Genomic DNA, 24,932 nt, shown 5'->3' with positions numbered 1-24,932 from the left:
GTCTCCCCTGCGGCCTCGGGTCCTGTCCAGGCCGCCAGACCCCAGGCGCCAGACTCCTCTGGAAACTTTGAGCTCCTCCGCCGGCTGGAGGAGCGCGCCGCGCCCGCTGGAGCTGGCTCTCCGCGGCGCCAGGCAGCTTCAGGCTTCGGGAGAAGCGTGCAGTTCCACTTTGGAGTCCCGGGGTTTTTTAGCTGCCCGCTCGCTGCCTAGGGCGGAGTGACAGGCGGCTGCGGGCCCCGGGCCCGGCTCCCGGGCAACGCCCGCGGAGCGCGGGGGGGCGGGGAGGGCGCGAGGAGCTAGCCAGCCTGCGAGGCTTGGGGCTAATGAGAAAGTGCGGGGTGACCCCGCCGGGGCGCGGGCCCCCTTCTCCCTGGCCCCACCCCCAGATGGGCCTCGGAGCTCCGCGCGGGGTAGGCTAGTCCTGGCCTCGCTGCCGGTGGAGTCGACCTGGCGGCTCAGTCCACCCGAGGGTCGCCCGGCAGTGGCCTGGGGAGCCCCGCGGTGTGGCCCAGCGAGGAGGAAGACCCGCCTCCAGGGACTCTGGAAAGCGGCCCATCCCGCGCATCCCTCGCCTTCTCTCCTTGCTCGGCCCGGAATCTGAAGGCGCCCGGGGCTCCAGCCCCACTGGGAAGCCCGACTCCCGCCGCGCGCTCCCCTCTTCCCCAGCGCGGTGACACCGCCAGGTGGGCTGCAGCCCCGGCTGGGCGCGACAACTGCAGGGCGCAGCTCTGAGTGCTGCTGGAGGCCATGCCCGCAAGGCCAGGGAGCACGTCTCGCCCGCGGGTCCCGCCCCCCGCACTCGGCGCCCACCCACCTGTCAGGACGTCACCGCCTGCCCTGAACCCCCAAGACTGCACGGAGCCGCCGCTGCTGCTCAGCCCCTAGCTCTGGACTGTTGGGGTGGCCCTCCAGCTGTCATCAGGAGGTCTGCGGGAGCCGAGGCACCAAGCGTCCCCTTCCCCTGATGTCTCAGCGCTTCCTATCCAACAGGTCCTCCCCGTGCGTCCAAAGGATTCGCACACAGGGGGTTTCCCAGGCTTCTACTAGTACAAATTTGCTTCTCTAAAAAATTGGGAATTCTAGGAACAATTTTTTTAAGAGTCAGAAAAAAACTAAGTCAGCCTGCCCAGGTATTTCCAAGATCAAGAACTAAAATAGGTAATGACTGGGCAGACATGGAGGGGTCCTGGGCTTAGGTGGTGGTGGGATTCGAACCCATGCAGTCAGAGGAACTATCTCCCTAGACTACCCCTCCTGTGCTGAGAGTAGCAGAGGGCCCGGCTGGCATCTTAGTGTGACCTTGCTGGTTAATATGCGAAACTCCAAGAGCTCAATGAGGCATGGGGCGGGAGGGCAGGGGGCTGTGTCCAAAGGCCCTGGACACATTTGGCAGATGTCCTGGAGCGACGTCAAGATTGTGGGAAAGGATGTTGTGACATTGAGGTAAACGCAGTGTGTACTATAGGGTGAAACATACACTTCATAGTTTTTTAAAAAAATACTTACTTTGATTTTATTTGAAAGGCAGAATTACAGAGAGAGAAGGAGCAACAGCCCTTTGCACTGGTTCACTCCCCAAATGACCGCAATGGCCAGAGCTGAGCTAAACCAAAGCTGGGAACCAGGAGCTTCTTCCCAGTCTCCCAAGTAGATGCAGGACCCCAAGCTCTCTCTCTCCTCTGGCAGATGTGTCCATCTGGAACTTTCCATGTACTGAGGAAGATCAGCACTGATCCAATTGAGCCACTCTGGCAGGTGCTAAAGGTGGCAACATCTGAGCTGGCCAGGGGGACCACGGGGTGACGGTTGTCAGGTGCCCTCGGGGTGTACAGGAGGGGTGGGACTGACCCCAGACCTGGAGCAAGGACCAGCATGTTCGTAAGAATGGGGACGAGGGAGGGGCCAGCCACTGTAATTCCTCTCCTTGCCCAGGGCAGGGAGTAACCAAAGAGAGCTTTTGAATCTCTGGTTGGGAACAATCAGATGGAAGCTTTGAAAAGACCGTTGTGGGCACAGGCTGAAAATGAAGATCGTGTGGGAGGACATGATGGCAGTTTCTGGAGAGAAGGGTAGTGGTGGCGGGGGCGGCAGCTTTCCTAGCCGGGTAAGCCGCCCGTACACCTAGGCACCAGTGCAAGGATCTGAACAGGAGCTGTTGGCTGTCACACCCTGGGCATTAAGGGCCGTGGATCTTACAGGTTCAAGCTGAGGCAATGCGGTGCTCAGCCCCACTGCTGTCTGGTTGGCCCCTGTGCTCCTGGACATCCTTTCGTTGGTCAGGTTTAGGAGGCGTGTTCTTCTGAGAATACTGAGTGGGCAAAGCGGGCTCCTGTTAGTCTCGGATCTACTGGCAGACAGCACTTCCTGGTTTGATCAGGGCTTGGGGTTCCTGTAAAGCACTTCAAAATGACCCCTAGTGTTAAAAACGTTAGCTTCTTGTAATTTGCGATCTTAAGGAGCTGGCTCTGGCCTCTGCACACTTATTTGATTGAGTTCATCTTTATCAAGGAGCTGACTTGTTTGTATCGAAGTGGAGAAAGAAGCTAACAGACAGCTAGGAGACAAAGACCGGGGCATGGCAAGGCCACCCCAAAGACATTAGGGAGTGGGGTTCTTGGCTAGCGTCAGAGCCCACGGGTTCCAGGCCCAGTCTCAGCGCTGGTGTCCTGAACACTCCATCCAAAGCTGGAGAACGGCAAACACCTGCTCTCACCAACTTCATGCACTCACGCACGTCTTCATCAACAAGGAAGTTAAAAATGCAGATGCCACCGGAAGCAGAATTCAAAACGCTTCATCTCCCCATCCAGCCCCAATCCTGTTGGTTAGTCATGTGTCGGCGTTTACCTTCGACCAGCGCTTCACCACCTACCAACCTCAGCAGTTTTGTTTTTTTAATTGTTGTCGGAAAGGTAGATTTATGGAGAGAAGGAGAGGAGAGATAAAGCTCTTCCATCCGCTGGTTCACTCCCCAAATGGCTACTACGGCTGGAACTGAGCCAATCCAAAGCCAGGAGCCAGGAGCTGCCTCTGGGTCTCCCACATGGGTGCAGGGTCCCAAGGCTTTGAGCCGTCCTCGACTGCTTTCCCAGGGCACAAGCAGGGAGCTGGACGGAAAGTTGAGATGAACCGGCGCCCATATGGGATGTTAACACTGCAGGATTGGACAGCTGAGCCATTGTGTTGGCCCCCACTGTTTTGTTTTCTGGTTCCTATCTACCTGCCTGCTGCCCCAGTATGACCTAACTTCCTCACAGAGTTCCCTCCAAGGCTGGCATGACTCCCCCTCGAGAGCAGGCATGGTGTCTGGCCGGTCCTTCCAACATTCCCCGGGGTGGTGCAGGTATAGCAGGCCTGGCCGGAATGCGGCTTGGCAGACGCCCTGAGCTGAAGCCCCAGCACCCTTCGTCCAAGCTCTGGGACCTGCTGAGCTGCAGTTCCGTCCTCTGTGAGATGTTACTGCAGTGAAAGCTGAAACAGGAACGTCGGAGCACGCTGCTGGCCAGCGTGCCGTGAGCACAGCAGTGCCTGTGGCTGGCTGCGTCATGTGTGCTCAGCACACGTTTGTCGCACACCAGACGGTTGGCGGTGCTGGGAGCCGCTGCAGTCAGGAACACGCACAGCTCCTTTCCGTGGACCACCTCACACTCCAGGCATGCGCAGATAAACGCGTCCATGTGCAGCGTAGCCGACAGGGAGTCATGCCATGCGAGGTGGAAATCTTTGCACATAGTACATACCCTCACACGTGCAATTTAACACTCTCTCCCCCGTCTCTCTGCCTATCCCAAAGTCCTCTTGCCAAGGATGGTTAACTAACACCCACAGAGTGGCAGGACAGCCCGGGTGCAGGGCAGCCCGGGTGCTTGGCTGGCCGGGGCTGGAGCAGGGAGAACCAAGGCCAGCTGTCACGGGACGCTCACACTGTGACGTCGGAGACACACGCAGGGCCGCTGACGTGCGTTTTCTCGCGCTGGTCCTGCTGCTGTAGTTGAAGTTGGATCGATAGCCAGGGTGCTGCCAAGTCGGGGACAGTCCACGGTGACTCTGGGTGCAGGCCGGGGGCCTCAGTGACATCTGGCCTGAGTGTGTGGGGGGGACCTTCCGCCGTGTTTACCGTTCCCCAGGAACCGTGTTTTCATCCAGTTTCCAAACAGAACGGGCACTGACCTTTGGCCTCCCGTGTTGCGGGGACTGGAGAATTGACCTCAGTACTGTAAGGCAAACACCTGCTTGCAGAGCACAGGAGCCAGCGGCCAAGCCTCCCGGAGCCGCAGTGAGGACGGGGCGGCGTGGAGGGGCTGGAGGGAGCCACGCGGAGGAACTGCTTCCTGTCAGCTCGTGCGTCCCACACCACAGCAGCACACAGGCTGTTCTTGAAAAAAAAAAAAAAACCTTTAAATACATGCAAGTAAATTCCATTTTTTAAAGATTAAAGGACAACCAGGAGGCCATGGGCTGCAAGTACAGTGATGTGCCTTCAGAGCGGCACCTGCTCCTCTCTCAGGGCTCCAGTGGGCACACCAAGCTGTGCTGAGTGCCTCCCAGGGGCCCAAGCATGGCTTAGGAGCGAACGAGACTCCTGCCTAACTCCTTAGAGGTTGCATGCAAACTGCTTTCCTAGGAAAATATAAGCTTGACACCCAGATTTTTTTTAAGATTTATTTTTATTGGAAGGTCAGACATACAGAGAGAAGACACAGAGAAGAAGATCTTCCATCTGCTGATTCACTCCCCAAGTGGCCACAACAGCTGGAGCTAAGCTGATCTAACGCCAGGAGCCAGGAGCCTCTTCCAGGTCTCCCATGCGAATGCAGAGTCCCAAGGCTTTGGGCCGTCCTCGACTGCTTTCCCAGCCACAAGTAGGGAGCTGGATGGGAAGCGGGGCTGCTGGGATTAGAACCGGTGCCCATTATGGGATCCTGGTGCATGCAAGTTGAGGACTATAGCCGCTATGCTACTGTGCCAAGCTCCCCAGATTTTGTTTAAGATTTATTTCATTTTTTATTAGAAAGGCAGATTTACAGAGAGCTGTCTGCAAACTACTGGTTCACCCTCCAAGCAGCTGCAACTGCCAGAGATGACCCAATCCGAAGCCAGGGGCCAGGAGTTTCTTCTGGGTCTCCCACAACCTGTGAGTATGTTTCTTGGTTCCGGGTGGAAGGGTATGACGTGATGAGCTAGTACAATTTATGTAAGTATTGATATGTTTGGGGCCTGTGTGGCCCAGAGGTGAGGCAGTGCCGGTGCAGGGTCTGGCTGCTCCACTTCCCATCCAGCTCCCTGCCTGTGGTCTGGGAAAGCAGCAGAGGGGCTCCAAGTGTTTGGGCCCCTCCAACTTCTGTGGATTTCTGGGCTCCTGGCTTCAGCCTGATTCATTCCTATCCATGATGGCCATGTGGGGAGTTAGCCAGCGGATGGAAGATAAATACATACAGGTTTTATATATGTGTAAGTCTTTAAAAAATGAACAACAGTGACATGAGGACATGGAGTGGTTGTGGCGGTCATGGTCGGAAACCCATGTTGGAGGGAGCCAGAGGACGCAGCAGGAGGCTCCTGGGCCCTCTCGCCTGCAGGTGGAGGGGTTCACAGACATGACACAGGTGCCTCTGGGCGGAAGTGGTAACTGCCATTCCTTCTGGAACAGTACCGAGAGGGCTACCTTCTACCGGATTTGCCTTTAGGTGTGTGCAACTGTAGGGTGCGCATTTTGGCAAAAGAGCAAGAGATGTACCAGAAACACGGGCCCCACAGAGAGCTCAGGAACTAGAACCAAACCCTGGGGGACACGCGCTGAGTCTCCTGTGTGCAGCACCTTGGTGTCTTGGGTGACAAGCCTCCCGTGTCTCTAGCGTAGTAGGTGGTGTCTCCTAGGGTGAGGTCTGAGGCCAGACCCGGCCCTCACAAAGGCTGGAGAGTGTTGTCGCCTGGCCTGGCCCCAACCCTGGTTCCTGTGCTCCCCAGTGGGAGCTGGGGCCTAGCAGGGGCGTTCCCCCAAATCCTACTCCTACTCTGGACCTCATGTGTACTGGCCGTAGCTCTGTGGGATGGCCTGGCCTGGCCTCCTCGCAGCCCCAGCTCCTGCAGGTGTCAGGTGAGTTCCGTGGTCTAGTCTGCTCAGCCCATCATCACTGCCAGCTCTTGCATGAGTCAGTGGGTGCTACAGTCCCACAGAGGCAACCCCACAATTCCCCTACAGGATCTGCCTCCAGATCCGGTGCTCCTGCATTCTGTTGGGTGCTGTGGCCTAGTCTGATGTGACCCACCCCCTGCTCAGTCTACACCCACAGTCTACACTCGTGGGTGGATATTGCAGCCTAGCTCAGCTTCCGCATGTGCCAGCAGGTGGTGGGCAATGCTATTAGCCCAGCCTAGGTCTCCCACATGGGCACGTGTCTTGGCCTGATCCTTCCAGCTTCCCCGTCTAAACCACTCTGTCTCAGCTTCCTTTCCTGTGAGTACAGTGGCCTGGTCTGTGGAAGTCCCCAGAAATTATTCCTGCCCCGTCAAACATGCCATCAGTATTCCCACTCCTACATGTCCCTAGACCCCCCCCCTCAGGCAGTCTGTAGCCCCCTGTCTGGGGCTGGGGTGGTATGTCCTGTCAGGTGCTCCCAGCTGTTGGCACCCTGGTGTAGTTAACACAGATCGGCCATTACCCAGGCCCAGGATGCCCGCCAGCTGTTGGCTGCTTTTCCCCCGGCAGTGAAACACTTGCCTAGGTACATCCTAGAACCTAGGCAGCTGCCCACAGCTGGGGTATTTGCTTTCCTCCTATCACCCCCTCTCTCTGCCAGCATGCGTCTTTGTCCCCCCACGGGCTTCTGGCTACCTGAAGCCATGGCTCCGACGTTCTGTTGGCTGCTGACTCCATCTTGGTGGTTACAGGGAAGAATGGGAAGCGACCAGCGTGCACTTCCCCTCACAGCCCGCCTTCCCTGGGCCGGGGCTCACACCTCAGGACCCCTCGCAGCCGTCCAGGTGGAGCCCTGCTCTGCTGTTTTGGCCTCTTGACATGATCTTATTGAACAAAATCTAGAATGACCTGCCTCAAACAGCCTTTTGGGTTGACACCCCAGAGCTGCCACAACCTTGTTGGGATTTAGGGGGCTCTGGGTCCCCAGCGTAAGGTTTGGCTCAGGTTAGAGGCAGCAAGGCCCGCCAGGCTCCACGCGCATGGCCCGGGTGCAATGCACCTTGCACCTGCTTAACCTCTGCAGGGGAGCCAGGGCCGGGGGCAGTCCTGGTCCCTGCCCTCCACCTTGTGCCATCGGCCTTCAAGATAAGGATCTCCAGCAGTGTGGGCGCGGAGACTTGGAACCGCGGGAAGATCTGCTTGGCGCAGAGCCACCTCTGCAGGTGCCATGGCCCCTGAGGCGGAGGCCTGCGAGCCGACTGCGTGGCTCCTGCACCTGAAGCAGGTGGGTGAGCAGCAACTTGGCTGGCCGGAGGCACCTTGAGCTGAGCCAGCCTGCAACCGCTGCAGGAAGCTTTGATTGACTCAGCTGGTGAGTATGAAAAGGAGGCGAGTCCAGGAGTGTCGCCCTGAGTTCAGGCACGTCACTGCGCTGAGCGGACTGGGTTTCTAGCGCCACCTTCTGGCAGTGCTGCAGAAGGCTCTTGCAGCTGCAATGCAGGAACTGGCCACCGAGCGGCAGCATCGTCCCAAGCTGCAGGTGCCCTCTGGTAGATGCCAGCCGGAAGGGTAATACGCCCATGGGGCCTGATGCCCAGACACCCTAGAGCCTGCACCACTCGTCTTCAATCAACTACCGCAAACTTAGATGATTTTCTTTGAAATGGTAATTGTGTTGTTACTCTCAGCTCCATTTTTAAAGATTTATTTTACTTGTTTGAAAGGCGTACACAGAGCAAGAGAGCAAGCCTCCATCTGCTACTTCGCTCCCAAACATCCGCAATGGCCAGAGCTGAGTTGATCCGACGCCAGGAGCCAGGGGCTTCTCTGAGGTCTCTCAGGGCGGCAGGGCCCAGGCACGTGGGCCATCTTCTTTTCTCCCGTGGCATGAGCAGGGAGCTGGATGGGAAGTGGAGCAGCCAGGACTGGAAAGGCAGGTGTCAGAAGCAGAGGCTTAACCTGTCACACCGCCACGCTGGCCTCTACATAGTGTCTAAAAGGAGGAGGCAAAAGCCTCTATGGGGGCGCAGGAGGGTTAGGACTGGTGAGTTTGAGTTCATTCAGAGGGCTGGGCACGGGGGCTAACCGTGTGGGGCCCGGACTGGGGCGATTAGAACAGGTGAAAGCTGACCCAGCATGTGAGTGCCTGATCAGGGAGGGGGTTAGCTGCTTTATATTTGAGACAAACTAATTACGATCCCCGGGAGAGGACTCACCCCTGAGGCCGGGGGGTATCACCCTGGAAGGCAGGGGACCAAGGCCAGGGGGCTCAGTTGTGTCCAGGGGTAGGCACACAGCACAGGTGTCAAAGTGCCGTATTTATAGAAGCCAGAGACGGCCACACCGCTCAGACCCAGAGCCAGCCCCGGGGGAGAGCAGGGACCTTGCCCCGACTCACCTCTCCATTCCGTCGGCGGGTGACGCAGCAAGTGCTTTGACCCCTCAGCTGCTTCTCCTTGACGCCTCCCAAGCCCCAGCGTGGCAGACCCCAGCCCAGTGCTTTGCAGACTTCCTGGAGCTGGGGCTGTGTGGGCTCTGGCCAGGTAACCACGGGTGCCTGAGCCCCCACGAAGGAACCAACCACTCGCGCATCCCCACCTCCCTCAGCGGGCTGTGTCTGGTTATGGATCAGGCTTGGCTGGGCTGTAGCACCCAACAAAAAGAACCGGAATGGGAGAGGGCCGGTAAGGAAAGGCCACTGTTCCTGCTAGGACATGGTATGGACTAAGAAGGGCTGGCCCATGGGCCCTCCGGTGGGTGCAAGATCTGGCACTGGGGAGAGGTTATAGTGGAGGATCTTGGGCAATTCCTTGTCGGGACATAGTCCCTGCAGGTTAGTGCAAGGACCAGGAAAGGAATCAGCCCAGACGAGGCCAGGGGATGGTACCCATGGGCTCACCCTGGCTCAAGTCTGGAGCAAACCAGACTGACCCAGTTCATATCACCTGCTGACAAATTTGAGAGCCAGAATGGGGTGTGAGTCATGCTGGGTCTGGCTGCAATACCAGCCAATTCATCTGAGGGCCCGGACTGGGTGCCAGCTAGGCTGGGCTAGGCTATAGGCAGGGCTGGGTGGACTGTTCCTACTGGTGCATACACAAGCCAGAGTGGGTATGGGTTGGGTGGGCTTTGCCACTGCATCAGCTGGCAGAGGCTGGCATGTGGGGGTGCAAATTCTGTCAAGGCAAACTGCAGAACCACCTGGAGAACAAGGCCCAGGAGTGGCAGCGGGTCCAGTAGGGAAACAGTGGGCACCTCCCTCTTGGGTTGCCACTCCCACTGGTGGGCATGAGAACCAGGCCTGGGGCAGGCATGGCTAGACAGAGAGTGGCGCCCATCAGCAGGTGTGTGGGACTGGTTGGGTTGAACTAGTCTTCAATGCCCACTGACATGTATGAGAGCTGATGAGGGCATGCGGGGACGTGAGACAGACTGGACTGGTGTGCTGTACATACTGGCAAACACAGACACTAGGGCAGGCAGCGGGCCTGGTGGGGGTTAATGCAGGTCACTCCAAGCAGGCTGCAGCTCCCACGGGTTTGCACAGAAGACAGGTCTGGAGGCAGACTGACCCAGCAATTGCAACTACCAGTGTGTGGAACAGAATGTGTTGGACCCTGGATTGGCAAGCACACACAAGAATCAGGTCTGGGAACACCTCAGATGAAGGTTTTACGGGGATCCTCCCAACTAAATCGCTGGACTCAGAACTCTGAGAACCATGGAGAGAATCAGAGGTTTTGTGGTCTGACCGTGGAGGGCATGTGTCAGAGCTGGGCCTCCTCCGTGGCTCAGACGGAGCAGTGGGCAGCATATCCAGGTGCACCTGGAGGACATGGCAGTCCATTGGAGCCTGTGGAGGACACCTGGTACCACAACAGAGGTCAGAACAAATTGATTAACTTCTCCGACCAAGAGTTGGCAGTGAATACCTGGGCAAACGAAGACTCTAGGGTGGACTATGTCAGCCAGTGGATCCTGGAGAGATTTCATGAATACTGGAGTAGCAAGACTGGCAGCAATACGGAACTGTTGAACTATCAAAACCACTTGAGCAGGACCCTCGCAGCATGCCCACCCTCTGGGGTGGGTGGGAGGCTGGGTAGGGCTTCTCCCCTTGTCTCTCCTCTCCCCCCAGATACAGAGAATGTTGAAACAATAGTCACACCCACCTTCCTGTTGTCCTTGACCCTTCACAGCCTAATACAATATGTAAAAAGCAGGCAGCTGGATGGGAAGTGGGGCAGCTGGGATACAAACCAGCGCCCATATGGGCTCCTGGGCGTGCAAGGCGAGGACTTTAGCCACTAGGCTACCGCACTGGGCCCCAGAGGCTACTTTGTGCCAAGATGGTGAGCCGGTCCTGCAGGTAAGAGCGACAGCCTCCAGCTCAGCAGTAAACCTCTTCCATTGGCTTGAGAAGTCGTTTCTAAGAAGTTTCCCAACACCCGTGGGTGTGAGGTGGAGGCTGCGGCTTCGGCCACACTGTAAGCAGGTCTTACTCCAGACACTCTGATTTCATGGCTGTGTGGCAGATTGAGGTTTGAAGGACTTTAAAAGCCCCCTCTTCTGCTCAGAGGATTGCTAATATGCAGCCCAGGTGACTCACGGGCGAGCGTGAATTGGCTGCGAGTGACCCCAAGGTGGGCTCTGGCAGGGAGCCGCCCAATCAGAGCAGCCCGCTTTGCACCATGGTTCTGCGACCCTCTGAAGTGGGCTGCAGTCGGAGCCCGCTGTTGGGCTGAATTGCCACAGGACGGAAACGGCCTCTGGGCACTTCTATTTTGATGCCACTTCCTTTAAGAGCAAAGAGGTTCTTTTTCCGGGCACAGTTTGATTTGCTTTGTGTTTAAAAACAAACCCCGAAGTAGCCTCCAAAGGGCGCAGAGGATGACCAGACTGGGCAAGCAGAGCGTGTTTTCCCAGGTCCCCTGTGACTGGCATGGACAGGCGTGCTGCCGGGGGGGGCAGGGGTCGTCTCCTGTGCCAGGACACGGCCAGCACTCAGCCAGCCTCTGCCGCCGTCCGAGGTGCAGCAGCCGGGGGCTAGCCAGGCAGAAGAGCAGACGGGACATGAAGAGGCACCCGTACAGGAAGCCAGTGTCACGGGCGGTGGCTTTACCTGCTACGCCACAATGCCTGCCCCGAGCAGCAATCCCTCTGTCCCTGTTCTCTGTAATGCACTAAAAAAGAAAAAGCAAACCCATATTTGAAAGGAAGTGTGAGAGAGAGAACAAACGGAGAGCTTCCACCCACTGGCTCACTTCTCAGAGCCCCACAGCCAGGGCTGGCCCAGCCTGAAGCCGGCAGCTGCACTAGCCTGCAGACACGGGCGCTGGCCTTGCTGTCGGCAGCTCAGCTGTGCCCACAGGGCCTGCCTCTGCTGACCACTCCTACTGCCAGGCTCCGGTCGGCAGCCTGCAAGGTGCCAGCCTAGGTTCAAAAGAGCTCGAATGCGTTTGCTGTGTTGTTTGGACTCCTGCACTTCCGTTAGCACCAGCACATGTGGGCTGGCAGCGGGCTGAGGCACCAGGGAGAGAGGCACGGTGCCCAGCTGAGAGCCAGCGAGAGGCCCCCGAGGCAGTGCGGGAGTGACCAGCTAGGGCAGCGTAACGGCTGACCAGCTCCCCGCTCCCAGGGGTGTGTCACACGGCAGCAGCTAATACACACTCCCGCTGCAACCAAGACCCCAGGATCTAACGCAAAGAGAGAACCTGGAGCGTGGAGGCCCCAGGTGACAGGCCCAGAATTCCCTTGTCATCGGACCCCTTGTTAGAAGGCGCCGAGTTACCCAGAAATGCATCCAGACAGGCCCACACGTGATGAGCTGCTTCAGCTCATGCACACTGCGGGAGAACCTGCTGCTTGGCCCCAAGGCCCAACTGCAAAATGAGGAGCTTGTTTTCCTCTTCCTTCCAAGTCTAAATGCTGAAGGTCGAGGCTGTGGGTGGGCCTGAAGATTGGGGGTCTCCCCCTCCCGCAGCCCCCTCAGCCTTTGACTACCGTCTGGCTCCCAGCACCAGGGTGTAACCCTCTGCCCTCTCTCCAGGGCACCTGCTCTTTCCCAAGGGCCTGGGCCTTGTATTTCCCTGCGGGGAGTTGAAACACGGAGAGTCACACTTTTGACGTGACAGCCACTGCAGGGCGCCGTGCTGGGGACGTGGTCCCGCACCAGGACCTAACTGCTGGCTGCAGCATGCGGCCACACTCCTGGGCAATCGGGGGGTTTTCATTCCCACCTAAGCTTGTTCCTCTACTTGCTATGTCGCCCACTACCTTTATGCACTACTGTAGCACTTTCGGAAAAAAAAATGCAGGAAAAGAGAGAGAAGGAGGGAAGAGCCCAGAAGCCCTATGCACCGTGAAAAATGTGAAATGTGCTCTTTAAAAAACTTTTAGAATGAAAAAACTTAAAAGCTGCGTTACCATCCGTTGTCAAACTTGCCAAGGGGGCAGCCAGGGGTCTCTACCCAGGGGTCTCGGTGTGCATCGCCGCCAGCCCCACTGCAGCCCGTGAACTGCCACGCACCTCCCAAGCCGGATCGGAGGGGCGTGGTCGGGGCGTGTCCACGAGAGTGGGCTGGCCAAGGGGCGTGGCAACGAGGGAGTGGGCGGGCCGGCCGCGGAATGGGCGGCCGAATGGGCGGGTCGGCGAGGGAGTGGGCGGTCCAAGGAGGCGTGGCACCGAGGGAGTGGGCGGGCCGGGAGGGAATCGGCGTGCCACGGGGTGGGCGGGGCGAGGGGCGAGGGGCGGGCCCGGGGAATGGGCGGGGCCCCGGTGGGCGGGGCGCGCAGCTCGCCAGGCGCCGGCGTAGTAGACAGCGGCGGAAGGCATGGCGACGTTGCGCAGACTGCGAGACACGCCACGGCACTTACTGGTCTGCGAGAAATCCAATTTCGGCCACGAAAAGTCGCGCCACCGGCACGTGGTGGAGACGCACTATTACAACTACAGGGTGAGTCCGTGCCCGCGGGCGGGCGGCCGGGAGCGGCTTCTCCCACGGCCGCGTGGCCGGACTGTCGCGGGCGTGCGCGGATGGGCGCGGGCGTCGCCGTGCATCATGGGAACTGTAGTCCGTTCGCCGCCTCGACTTCCTCGCCATCAGGGCCGCAGGACTTCAAGTCCCAGGCTGCCCCGCTGGCCGGGGTGCGGGCGTGAACAGCGTGTGGGAGCGCCCCTGCTCTGCTTTTGAAATCCGTACTGAAGACTCTGAGCGCAGGAAGGCAAAGCTGGAGGTGTCGCTTTTCTCTGCTTGAAGCTGGGGGCGCGGACTTGATCTGGTGCTATTCCAGGGACTTTCGTGGCGCGGTTTCTTTGCTGGCACACCCGGGCGCGTGGGAGGGTGTCCTTCGGGGCAGTGAGGTCTTGCCTGCGCGTGTCCCCGTAGGTCTCGTTCCTCATTCCGGAATGTGCCCTCCTGCCCCAAGAACTGAAAAGTCTGGTGACCGAGTTTGGACCCTATTACCTTGTGAAGAACTTACCTGTGCACGAACTGATCAGCCCCGAGTTCATCAACACCTTTGTGAAGAAAGGTACGGGAAGCCGTGTGGCCCTGAGCAGAGACAGCCACCCTGGCGCTGCTTGGGGGTGGCACGCGTGCGGGCAGCGCTGTGCTGGGGACAGTGGGCAGGCTGAGGAGACAGCAGCCCTGTCCATAAGCGGCAGACTCTCCTGGAACTGTGTCGTGTGTGCCTCCTGTTGACTGTCACGTCTTAGGCAGGGCCTGCAGTGAGCCCCATGTATGTCCCCGCTCCCAGGGGTGGCCAGCCAGCTCTTGAGGGCACCTTCTGCCGTGGGGATTTCTGCTTAGACCCGCCCTCCCTGTGTTGGCGAGGAAAGGCTGAGCCTGGGCATCCCGGGCGGAGTGGGCAAAGAGCTGCCTGCCCTGCTCAGGCCTGGCGCCTTCTGCTTGCACGCTGTGGCTCTGCCCCTCCGGCTTACTCCTGGCCAGCCGTGTCCACCAGGCTTGACTGGTTGGTGCCAGTTGTTTCCTGGCAGCCCACGGGGATCGCAGTCTGACTTGCCGTAGGGCCTCGCTGGGCGGGAGGGGGTGGTGGGCAGAAGCCGCCTGCTTGGGGCCGCCGGGCCATGTGTGGAGCTGGGTACCGTCGCCTGTAGCTGGCAGGTTTCTTTTTGTGGATTTGGAAGTCTGAAGCTGTTTGGTTCTAGCTAAGTTAGCTACTGTGGCGGACTCGAGCAGGTAGGCCCGGGTCCTGATGTGACGAAGGTAGACAGGCTTGGAGGAGCTGAATAGCTTTGACTGTGGGGCCCTCGCTCCGAGGAGTGTACGTTGACTTGGGTTCCCAACCGCCCCCTCTGCCAGCATCCCCAAGGGCCATGCTAGCAGTACCTGTGCACAGGTGGGCCCTTGCTGGGGAGTGAACCAGAGCTGAGCCTGCTGCATGCCGGCTTGGCCTGAGCTGGAGCAGGGGAGGTGACGACCGTGAGAATAACCCACTGATAGGAGCAGGTGTGCTGGGTGTCTTACTGTCTTCCCTGGCCCTTCCTACAGGCTCGTGCTATGCGCTCACGTACAACACAAACATCGATGAAGACAACACCGTTGCCTTGCTCCCAAGTGGTAACTGCACTAGTTTGTTCCCTTATGTCCCTGCTTTTAGTGGAAGAGCGTCCAGTGTAGAAGACGTCGAGGGAGGGCCCGGCGGCGTGGCCTAGCGGCTAAACTCCTCGCCTTGAAAGCCCCGGGATCCCATATGGGTGCCGGTTCTAATCCCGGCAGCTCCACTTCCCATCCAGCTCCCTGCTTGTGGCCTGGGAAAGCAGTCGAGGACAACCCAATGCATTGGGACCCTGCACCCGCGTGGGAGACCTGGAAGAGGTTCCTGGTTCCCAGCTTCGGATTGGCTCAGCACTGGCCGTTGCGGCTCACTTGGGGAGTGAATCATCAGACGGAAGATCTTCCTCTCTGTCTCTCCTCCTCTCTGTATATCTGACTTTGTAATAAACTGAATAAATCTTTAAAAAAAAAAAATAAAGAAGATATCGAGGGAGACCTGCTGGTGCAGAGTCCAGTGAGGTGCTGCCTCTTCACGCCCTGCCACACTCACTCCCCTTCTTAGGGGGCGCCAGGAAGGACTGGGCATTTCATCAAGTTAATACATGCACATAGAGCTTGCTCACTCTTATTAAGAAAAATTTAATTATCATTGGAAAGGCAGATTTGCAGAGAGAAGGAGACATAGAAAGCTCTTCCATCTGCTGATTCACTCCCAAAGTGGCTGCAATGATTGGAGCTGAGCCGGTCCGAAGCCAGGAGCCTCCTCCCAGTCTTCTATGTGTGTGCGGAGTCCCAAGGTCTCGGACCATCCTTTGCTGCTTTCCTGGGAGCTGCATGGGAGGTAGAGCGGCCAGGCCACACCGTGATGCCCACACAGGATGCTGCCACTCGCAGATAGCCAGCTGGACCATTGCACCAGCCCAAGATTTTTCTTTTGAACACAGATGCCATCATACTAGCTAGTTTGCCCGTGTGTTCTGTTCCCCCGGGTGACGGTCATGGACACCTCTCTGCACCGGGGCATACACTGCCATGTGCTGCTTAACAGGGCTGTGTTTGTTGTGAGATAGGATCCGCCGGTGGTCTTGTAGTTTTATGAAAATCACTGAGTGTACTGACCAAACCTGGATGGTTCAGCCTGCTGTTGCCAGGGCTGTGACGAAACCAAATCGAGCAGCGGAGTGAATGGTAGCATCAAGAGACAGGCTTGTAGAAGGCTACTGTCACCGTAACGTGGCAGCCTGGTTTTCTTATCTACTTCAAGCCAGACAGTGAGTGAGAGGGTGAGGTCTTCCATGTGTGGATTCGTTCTCCAAATGTCACAGCGTGGAGGGCTGGGCCACGCCCCAGGGCCCATGTGTGTCAGCCGTTGCTTGCTGCCTTCCCAGGTGGGTCAGCAGGAGGCTGCGTGAGAAGCTGAGCAGCTGGGCCTTGGGCTGGCCTTCTGGCATGGGCTGTGACGTCTGCCACCTCCCGTGGCACGTTATTAGGAAATTGGGTCGGAAGTAGAAGAGCTGAGACTCCGTCCCGGAGCTCAGATACGGCATGCTGGCATCCCAGGTGCAGCTCCATCCACGGTGCCACGATTTTACAGAGGTGGAGAGGGAGAGACAGAGAGAGCTTTCGTTTGCTGGTTCCCAGGTGGCCACAGTGGCCAGCACTGGGCCAGGCCAGAGCCAGATCCAGGTAGGGGCCCAAGGACTTGGGTCTTCTACTGCGTTTCCCAGGTCATTGAGCTGGGTTGGGATGGCGTATTCGGAACATGGACCCATGCCCATATGGGATGCCAGCACCATAAGCAGCGGCTTTACCTACTTTGCCACGATACTGGCCCCTAAACTTTTTTTTTTTTAACACCGATTCACTTATTTCATTTGAAAGCCAGAGTGACTCAGAGAAAGAAGCTGCAGGATCTTCTGACCAGATTCACTCTCATGGCTGCACAAAGCCAGGAGCGCAGAGCTCCGGCTGTCTCCTTGGTGGTTCAGGGGTCCAAGCATCTGGGCTGCTGTCCACCGCTTCCCAGGCACATTTACAGGGAGCTGGATTGACCCAGGACTCAACCGCACTGTGATATGATAATGGTGCTACAAGCAGGACCTTCATCCGCTGGGCCACAGTGCCAGCCCCTCCTGTAAACATATACACACTGTTGATTTATTTGAAAGGCAGTTACAAAGGAGAGGAAGAGATGTGCCATTTGGTTTACTCCCAACGTGACTGCAGTGGCCAGGGTCAGGTCATGGCAAAGCCAGGAGGCTGCTGCATGCGGGTCTCTGACCTGGCTGCGGGGCCCAAGCGTTTGGGCCGTCTTCCACGGCATCCCCGGGCTCCTTAGCAGGAGCTGGATCGGAAGCAGAGTAGCCAGGACTCGAGCCAGGGTACAGTGCAGTGCTGGCTGCTGACCAGCCGCAATGTCGGCCCCCAGCCTTTTCTGTTTAAGTAGGAATCGACTCAAATAACATGAAAAAGATAGTATAGTAAACCATCAGCTTAGTCCTTGTATTGTCATCAAGTGTGACGTCTGTGCTGTGCCTTCATCCGCCCGAGAGCAGCAGGCGCGTTCATTCCAGCCTCCCCAGACGTGTGGACAGAGTGCCGCGGTGCTCACACAGGAGGGGGTTTTCAGCTCCGTCCCGATCTTCGGGGACCCACCTTGGAATGTGCCATTCCTCATTGTCATTGCCCGGGTCTGTGTCGTGGCAGGGGGTGGAGCGCCAGCATCCCATACAGTGCTAGTTCAAGTCCCGGCTGCTCTGCTTCCTGTCCAGCTCCCTGCCCTGCACTTGGGAAAGCGGTGGAGGACGGCCCAAGGCCGTGGGCCCCGCACTCATGTGTGAGATCCAAAAGAGACTCCTGGCTGGCTGTGGACTGTCCCCGGTCGCACCTTTCGGCTTTCAGGAATGAACCAGTGGATGACAAATCTCTCTTCTGTCTTCCCCATCTCCCCACCGTAGCTCTGCCTTTCAAATGAGCGAATCTGAGGAAGAAGAAGTTGTTTTCTGTAGCTCTCACTATTTGTAATGTCCTGAAAGTGTTCAAAAGACCTAGTAGATCATAATTTATATACTCTTCAATAGAAATTTAGATTGGTTTCACTGTTCCAAGTGATGGCCCTGTATCTGTGATGTTGAAGTAGTATCCTGTGGTTATAAGCAGCTGCCTTGCAAATGAGACCCTTGTGTGTGGTTTATTACACGTGTGTGGTTTATTACACTGTGTGGTTCATTACACGTGTGTGGTTTGTTACACATGTGTGGTTCATTACACGTGTGTGGTTTATCACACGCGTGTGGTTTATTACATGTGTGTGGTTTATTGCACGTGTGTGGTTTATTACACGTGTGTGGTTTATCGCACGTGTGTGGTTTATTGCACGTGTGTGGTTTATTACATGTGTGTGGTTTATCGCACGTGTGTGGTTTATTGCACGTGTGTGGTTGCTGTGTGCAGGCGTCGAGCCCTGCTTTCTTTTAGTCAGAACCTGCTTTATTGGAATTACTGTTTGATTTATAGGGAAATTGATTTTATCCCTGGATAAAGACACTTATGAAGAAACTGGACTCCAAGGTCATCCCTCTAAGTATTCCGGCAGAAAAATCATGAAATTTAGTAAGTATGGAGTTACGGGCGCCGTTTAAGAAGCCAGTCGCCCTCCTGTAGCCATCTCGATGTGTTGTGAGTGCCTCTCTTCGCTTTGGTCAGAAAAATAAAGCATTTCCCGGTCTGTGCAACCTGGGACTCCAAAACAGTTGGACTTACCAAAGGATAAAGTGTCACTGTTAAGTCTGTTTCTCTTCAGTTGTAGACTGAATTTTACAAAGAACCTATCATTGGGTTGTTTCGTTAGATATTATGTCTGTGTTGGATCAAAAACTCAAAGCAACGAACCCAAAGTGACAGTCTAAAACTTCTTAGTAATGAATTTTTTAGAAAGATGTATTTTTATTTGAAAGCAGAGTTACTAGGAGAGACGGAAGGATTTTCCATGCCCTGGTTCACCGCCCGCGTGTTCGGGGCTGAGCCGATCAGGAGCCAGGGGCTTCTCCCCAGTGTCCCGTGTGCGTCCTGTGTGTGCTGCTTCCCAGCTCCTAGGCACGGGCTGGGTCAGAGTGGAGCAGCCAGTGCCCTTAAGGGATGCCGTCGCTGTGGGCCGAGGCCTCATCCTCGTGGTTCCCAGTAGGAATTCACCCGTGAGTGAAGACACGTTCTGATGCGGGTATGAGTCACTAGTGAATGGGGTGTCTTAATTAGTGTTAACTGCCAAGCCGAATGCCCATTCCGCCCTTGGTGTCTGGGGCTGGCACCATGCGTAGCAGATAAACCTCTGCTCGTGGTGCTGCCATCCCCTCTGGCCGCTGGTTCAAGGCCTGGCTGCTCCACTTCTTTTTTCTCTTTTTTAAGATTTTATTTATTTTTATTGGAAACTCAGATATATAGAGAGGAAGATCTTCCGTCTGATGGTTCACTCCCCAAGTGGCTGCAAAGGCTGGAGCTGAGGCAATCCGAAGCCAAGAGCCAGGAGCTTCTTCTGGGTCTCCCACGTGGGTGCAGGGTCCCAAGGTTTTGGGCCGTCCTCCACTGCTTTCCCAGGCCAGCGCAGGGAGCTGGATGGGAAGTGGAACTGCCGGGATTAGAACTGGCACCCATATGGGATCCCAGCACGTTCAAGGTGAGGACTTTAACCACTATGCTATAGTGCTGGGCCTCTGGCAGCTCTGCTTCTGATCTGGTACCTATTGATGTGTCTGGGAAAGTAGTGGAGGATGACCCAAATTCTTGGACCCCTGCACGCATGTGGGAAACACCGAGGATGCCCCAGGCTCCTGGCTCTTGGCTGCAGACCGGCCCGTCGGGAGTGACCAGGGAATGGACAGTCTCACTGTGTCTCGTTCCTTTCTCCATAGCTCTGCCTTTCAAATCAAAATAGACACATTTTTGAAATGAGTACATGTGCATTGAACGCATGTGTTACTAGCTCTCATTCTCGTAGTAAGGGGGTGTTTTTGGCGGATAAACCACAGGGAGTACGAGAAGAGTAACTTGTGCTTCCCGTGCTGTCTAAAGTCCTGATTGTGGAACTGTGACGCTGTATGTGACGTGTGTGTATGCATAATATGTACTTTTTTGCATTTTTAAGTTGTTTCCATTGATTTGATGGATTTATCCTTGAACCTGATTTCTAAGAAGTATGAAAGAATATCTTGGTCCTTCAAGGAAAAGAAACCCCTGAAATTTGATTTTCTTTTCGCCTGGCATAATACAGGTATGAAACATCAATGGCACAGTGGTAGAGAGATTTTGAAATTGGATTGTTCATGTGAATCTTTGGCCCTCCAGGGATGAGGAATCGGGTGAGCAGAGGCTGGGGAGCACGGTGGTCCCCAGCAGCCTGCCCCTGCCAGGGAGTTTGTGGCCAAGGAGTGCCCACATTGCTTCTGTGGGTCCTGCTCCTGAAGTCCCTGTAGACATCAAAGGCAGACCGACAGACACTTCCAGAAGTTTGTTGCAGGAAGTCTGCCGTGAGAGCCATCCACACGCTGGGTTTGGAATAGCTTTTGTTCCCAAGACTGCCAAGGACTCTAACAGGTCTGACGTTTCTCCCTGATTGTAGGCTTACCAGGTGGCCTGCCCGAGTCTGGGCCTTGCTGGTGTGAGGCATGACACCCCTGGGTCAGAGGTGATGGGCTTCATTCATCATCGCTGTGGAAGAGGCCATAGCGTATGTGTCAGCCTGTTTCTAGATTGTTAGTTCTGCAGATTCCTGAAATCTAGACACACTTGGCTTGTCTTGGGCTGTCCAAGACGAGCCTGAGCGAGTTTAGTCAGCGTGTGTGCTGCTTCTGTGTCCTGGACGGAGAGTGGTGCACCCGGGCCCTTTCCCCGTAGTGTGCCAGTATTGCACACTCACACAGAGCGTTGGTGGTTTTGTGTGTCCAGCTCTCACAAGGGTGAGAACAAACAGACTCGTGTGGGGTCTCAGATTCTTACATGTGCTGTACTTCCTCAGAGAAATATGTGAGGAGGTGAATGTGGACTGCACGCGGGCACAGGACCGGAGGCCCTGCAGTGACTGGCTGGAACGCAGCTTTGTGCGGCCCCTCGTTCTGGGCCAGGACCGGGCGGGGGTTGGTCAGGGATGGGCCCAGCTCCTTGGCAGTACCCCGACAGCCTCCTCTGTGGGTGCTTTCAGGTGCCCAAGAACTGGCGGTGGTGTCGTACTTTGGCAGTTACCAGATCCGGGAGCATCAGCCGCAGGTGGCCGTGAGCAGCCTGGGAGAGCTGCCGTGCCCCGTGCTGCAGAGCAGGGAGCTGGGGGGCCAGCCGGACGCGTCCTGCGGGGCCCTGGAGCTCTTCGACTGGCTTGGTGCTGTCTGCAGTGACGCCAGCCTGTGCGTATGCCGCCCTCCAGCTTGGGTCTCGGGGGGCACGCCTACTGAGCCTCGACTCCCTTGGAGGTGAGCCTGTGGGCTGGACCTCAGGGTACATCTTTGTTGTTGTTGACAGAACTAACGAGCCCAGCGATTTCGTGTCCACCTGCTGCTGTCCTCAGCCCAGCACGGTGCTGGCCCGAGCCTGTCTCTGCACCATCACTGGCTTCCTGCTTCCGGAGAAGGTCGTGCTCCTGCTGGAACAGCTGCGGTACGTGCGCGCTCTGCCTTCCCTGCGTCTCGCATCTCGGCACCCGGTGACCTCGCGCGTCCGAGACCCTCGTGGCTTGCTTAGGCTCACTGTGCATAGCAGCGTCGTCTGCAATGGCGTGGTTTTCCCGTCGGGAAGACCGGGGGCCGAGTGTGGCCTGGCTGCTAGACGCAAGCCCTGCCTTCCCCGAGGCCTGTGGGCAGGTCCAGAGTCACCGTGTCTCCTACACGCAGCACGCCCTGTGGCTCGAGAGTGAAGGAGGGGAGTGCTTCACACGAGAGAGCAAAAATGTCAGCCTCGCTCGGTCTAGATCCTAGCTGGGAGTTCTGTGCCGCCCTGGGCCTTGGCCGTCCCCGTGGCAGTGGGGAGTCGCCTGGGTGTCTGCAGCAGAGATGGCTCTGGGGCTCATCGGGGACCCTCAGATCCCATGTTGCAGACAGGCAGCAGAGTGGGGCCCGTGTCTTAGTCACGCAGCCCTCGGTCTTTACATTGTCACAGAGTGAAGTCTGGAGGGACTTCATCGTGACGGCATCAGACTGTCACACTGAATACACTCTTCTTGAGAACAGGGAGCATTCCCAACTGGCCTAAGAGCTCCTCCTGTTCCAGGCACTACTTCGATGAGCCGAAGCTGGCCCCGTGGCTGACGCTGTCGGTTCACGGCTTCGCGGACAGCCCCGTGTCGTGGCGAGAGAAGGAGCACGGCTTCCGCAGAGGCGGCGAGCATCTGTACAGCTTCGTGGTTTTCAGCAATCAGGACTACTGGCTTCAGATGGCCGTGGGCGCCGAGGACGACTGTCCGCCCTGAGAGCCGTGCGGCGGCTCCAGCTGCCACTCGCAGTGCGGCTCACCCGCACACGAGCACCGGTGCCAGTCCTGGATGCCCTGCTTCTGCTCCAGCGGCCTGTCAGCCCAGCGGGCAGCGCAAGCTGGATGGGCTGCAGCCTGGCCCAGCCCTGGCACGGGTGACCGTTTGGGGAGTGAGCCAGCGGATGGATTGATGTCTCTGTCTCTCTGTGCCAGTCAGCCTTTCAAGCACATAATAAATTCCCGTTTATCTTGGTGCTTGCGGAGGGCTGTGTGTTCACCCTGCCTTGCCTAGTGGCGAGCGGCTGGTCTGGGACCACGGTCAGCCTGGCCTGTCGGGTCACTGTGTTGTCACTTAGCCCTGCTTGGTCAGGTAACCGAGGGGTGCTGTGTGCGCCTGCTCCTCACCAGGGCCCCGTCCTGCCATTGCTATGGCGTAGGGAATCCTCCCTGCAGCCACATGAGGGCGCTGACAGGTCACCCTGCTGGGGCCAGGCCGGCCAGGGAAAGGTCCGTAGCACCGGCGGCTGTGGGCGAGCCAGGGGAGTTTTACATTAAGTGCAGCCGTTAGGGTTCACTTTCATTTATCTTAAAATAGTTTAACCGTTATGCTACAGACTTATTTCAAAAAACAGATATTATCTTACATATATATATATATATATATATATGTAAAAACATGGTTTTATTATTATTTTTTTCTCCAAAGACCATTAAGTATTAAGTGGAAAAAAAAAAACTAATTAATGTAAAGAGGGCCTGGCACGGTAGCCTAGTGGTTAAAGTCCTCACCTTGCATGCGCCAGGATCCCATATGGGTGCTGGTTCTAATCCAGTGCCCTGCCTGTGACCTGGGAAAGCAGTCGAGGATGGCCCAAAGCCTTGGGACCCTGCACCTGCGTGGGAGACCTGGAAGAAGGCTCCTGGCTCCCGGCTTCGGATCAGCTCAGCTCTGGCCGTTGTGGTCACTTGGGGAGTGAATCAATCTTCTTCTCTGTATATCTGAGTTTCCAATAAAAATAAATAAATCTTTAAAAAATAATAATGTAAAGAACCAAATTTCATATTGAAAACTCAAGTTACACGTTTGAAAACGTTAATTCTAAGCAGTGACTTGTCACTGTTTTACAGTTTGTCGGTAGAAGGCAGACTGGACTGAACTTGGGCTGGTGAGAGTGAATAAGCGGAGCACGGAAGTGTGGGGCCTGCCCGAGGGAGGCCACGTGGTGGGAGTCTGATAACTAGGAGACCCCTCTGGCCCCCAAAGCGTAGACTGTAAGTCGAACTGTCTGCTTTCCCATTATCCCCGCCCTGAGGCCCTTGGAACAAGAGGGGAAGCTCCCTTGAGAGCGTGTCTATCTGTGTATGTGACCTTGGGAGAACGTGCGCAGTAAAGGAGTGTGCAGTTTGTACTGCGTGTGAAAGAAGGCAGGTGGTCGTGATGGCTGTGTGTATGACAGCTTCAGGGCCGTGAGGGGGGGACACTTCTGTCCGTAGATCCCACAACGCTGGGGAACTTGACAAGTTCATGACAAACGTGATTTACTGATGCTAACTCGACAAGAAATAGGTAACCTGTGCCTATCATAGCCATAGGAGCCCTTGAGGTGGCTGGGTCGCACAACCTAGCCCATGTAGGCAGTCTCGAGCTGGCAATGCCTTCAGCTTCTGGAGCTTTCCCGGAACCACGGAGGAAGCCCAGTGCCCCCGGGGAACTCGGGTCACGGAGTGAGCCTGCACTGGGAGGGCACAGGGAAGCCCAGTGCCCCCGGGGAACTTGGGTCACGGAGTGAGCCTGCACTGGGAGGGCACAGGGAAGCCCAGTGCCCCCGGGGAACTCGGGTCACGGAGTGAGCCTGCACTGGGAGGGCACAGGGAAGCCCAGTGCCCCCGGGCAACTCGGGTCACGGAGTGAGCCTGCACTGGGAGGGCACAGGGAAGCCCAGTGCCCCCGGGGAACTCGGGTCACGGAGTGAGCCTGCACTGGGAGGGCACAGGGAAGCCCAGTGCCCCCGGGGAACTCGGGTCACGGAGTGAGCCTGCACTGGGAGGGCACAGCGCGGCACTGCCTTTGGCACTTCGGGAGCGTGTCATGTGTATGTACAGTTTTCTTGCGAATGTCAGTGGCAACTAGGCCGATCCCGTTGCTTGGCTATCTGCAGTAGACACGGGTGTAGATGTATTTTGAGTGTTTTGAGGAAATTCCGTACTGTTCTTGTGTGTATTAATTTACATTTTTGTTCAAAAGTGTGTAAGCGTTACCCTTTCTACTCTTGCGACGTTGTGGGTTTTGTTTGTGTTTTGCTTGCCTTGGTGACGCCCATTCTAACCAGGCTAAGGAGAGTTTCCGTGGGGTCTTGATCTGTATTCCCCAGGGGACGAGCGTTCATGTGCGGCGTGTACACCTGTTGGCCATCTGACGGCCTCTTGGAGAGATGTCTGTTCAGATGAGCTGCCCACTTTAAAATGTCACTTTCGTTGTTTTTCCCTCTTCAGCCGTCGAGTTGCCGTGCGTGTTGGTCCCTTGTCGGATGGGATGGGTAGTTGGGATAGGTTCTCTTCACTGTGCTGTTGCTCTGGTGGTCCCGTCCCAGGCGTCAGCCCCTGCGCGGATCCTGGAGCATGTCCTGTGTGGTCTCCTTTGTCAGCTTCATAGTCGGGGTCCGTTTGGAGTCAACTTTGGGAAGTGGTCTGTTTGCATGCTGCACGTGCGTGTCCGGCTTTCCCAGGCACGTTTTTGGGAAGCTTTCCTTTCTCCGGTGTGTGTTCCTGCTGCTGCTGTCAGAAGTCAGCCTTGTGTAGCTGAGCGAGTCCCTTGCAGGTTC

The 24,932-nt window shown here is 56.7% G+C and overlaps 1 protein-coding gene across 2 annotated transcripts; it reads left to right on the top strand.

The window, feature by feature from the left end:
* Positions 1-12,924: 12,924 nt before the first annotated feature.
* On the top strand, positions 12,925-22,108 carry RPP40 (ribonuclease P/MRP subunit p40). Of its 2 annotated transcripts, XM_004598619.2 has the most exons (8): positions 12,925-13,095; positions 13,528-13,672; positions 14,653-14,721; positions 18,175-18,270; positions 19,799-19,924; positions 20,852-21,050; positions 21,166-21,300; positions 21,910-22,108. In XM_004598619.2, the coding sequence occupies exons 1-8, from the start codon at positions 12,973-12,975 to the stop codon at positions 22,106-22,108; spliced, it is 1,092 nt and encodes a 363-aa protein (XP_004598676.2). In that variant the 5' UTR covers positions 12,925-12,972. The 2 variants fall into 2 exon arrangements, with proteins under 2 accessions (XP_004598676.2, XP_058528630.1); XM_058672647.1 differs by lacking the exon at positions 18,175-18,270.
* Positions 22,109-24,932: the final 2,824 nt, after the last annotated feature.

The sequence above is a fragment of the Ochotona princeps genome, chromosome 1, assembly GCF_030435755.1.
Source record: "Ochotona princeps isolate mOchPri1 chromosome 1, mOchPri1.hap1, whole genome shotgun sequence".
Classification (NCBI taxonomy): domain Eukaryota; kingdom Metazoa; phylum Chordata; class Mammalia; order Lagomorpha; family Ochotonidae; genus Ochotona; species Ochotona princeps.
Note: the sequence above shows the minus strand (reverse complement) of the source record. Positions and strands in the feature narration are given on the sequence as shown.

Bases quoted from the DNA above. Each gene is read 5' to 3' on its own strand.
- RPP40 (XM_004598619.2), top strand. From the start codon at position 12,973: ATGGCGACGTTGCGCAGACTGCGAGACACGCCACGGCACTTACTGGTC. The intron at 19,925-20,851 runs GTATGAAACATC...GGGTGCTTTCAG, and splicing joins TTTCGCCTGGCATAATACAG to GTGCCCAAGAACTGGCGGTG. The intron at 21,051-21,165 runs GTGCGTATGCCG...TGTTGTTGACAG, and splicing joins GTCTGCAGTGACGCCAGCCT to AACTAACGAGCCCAGCGATT.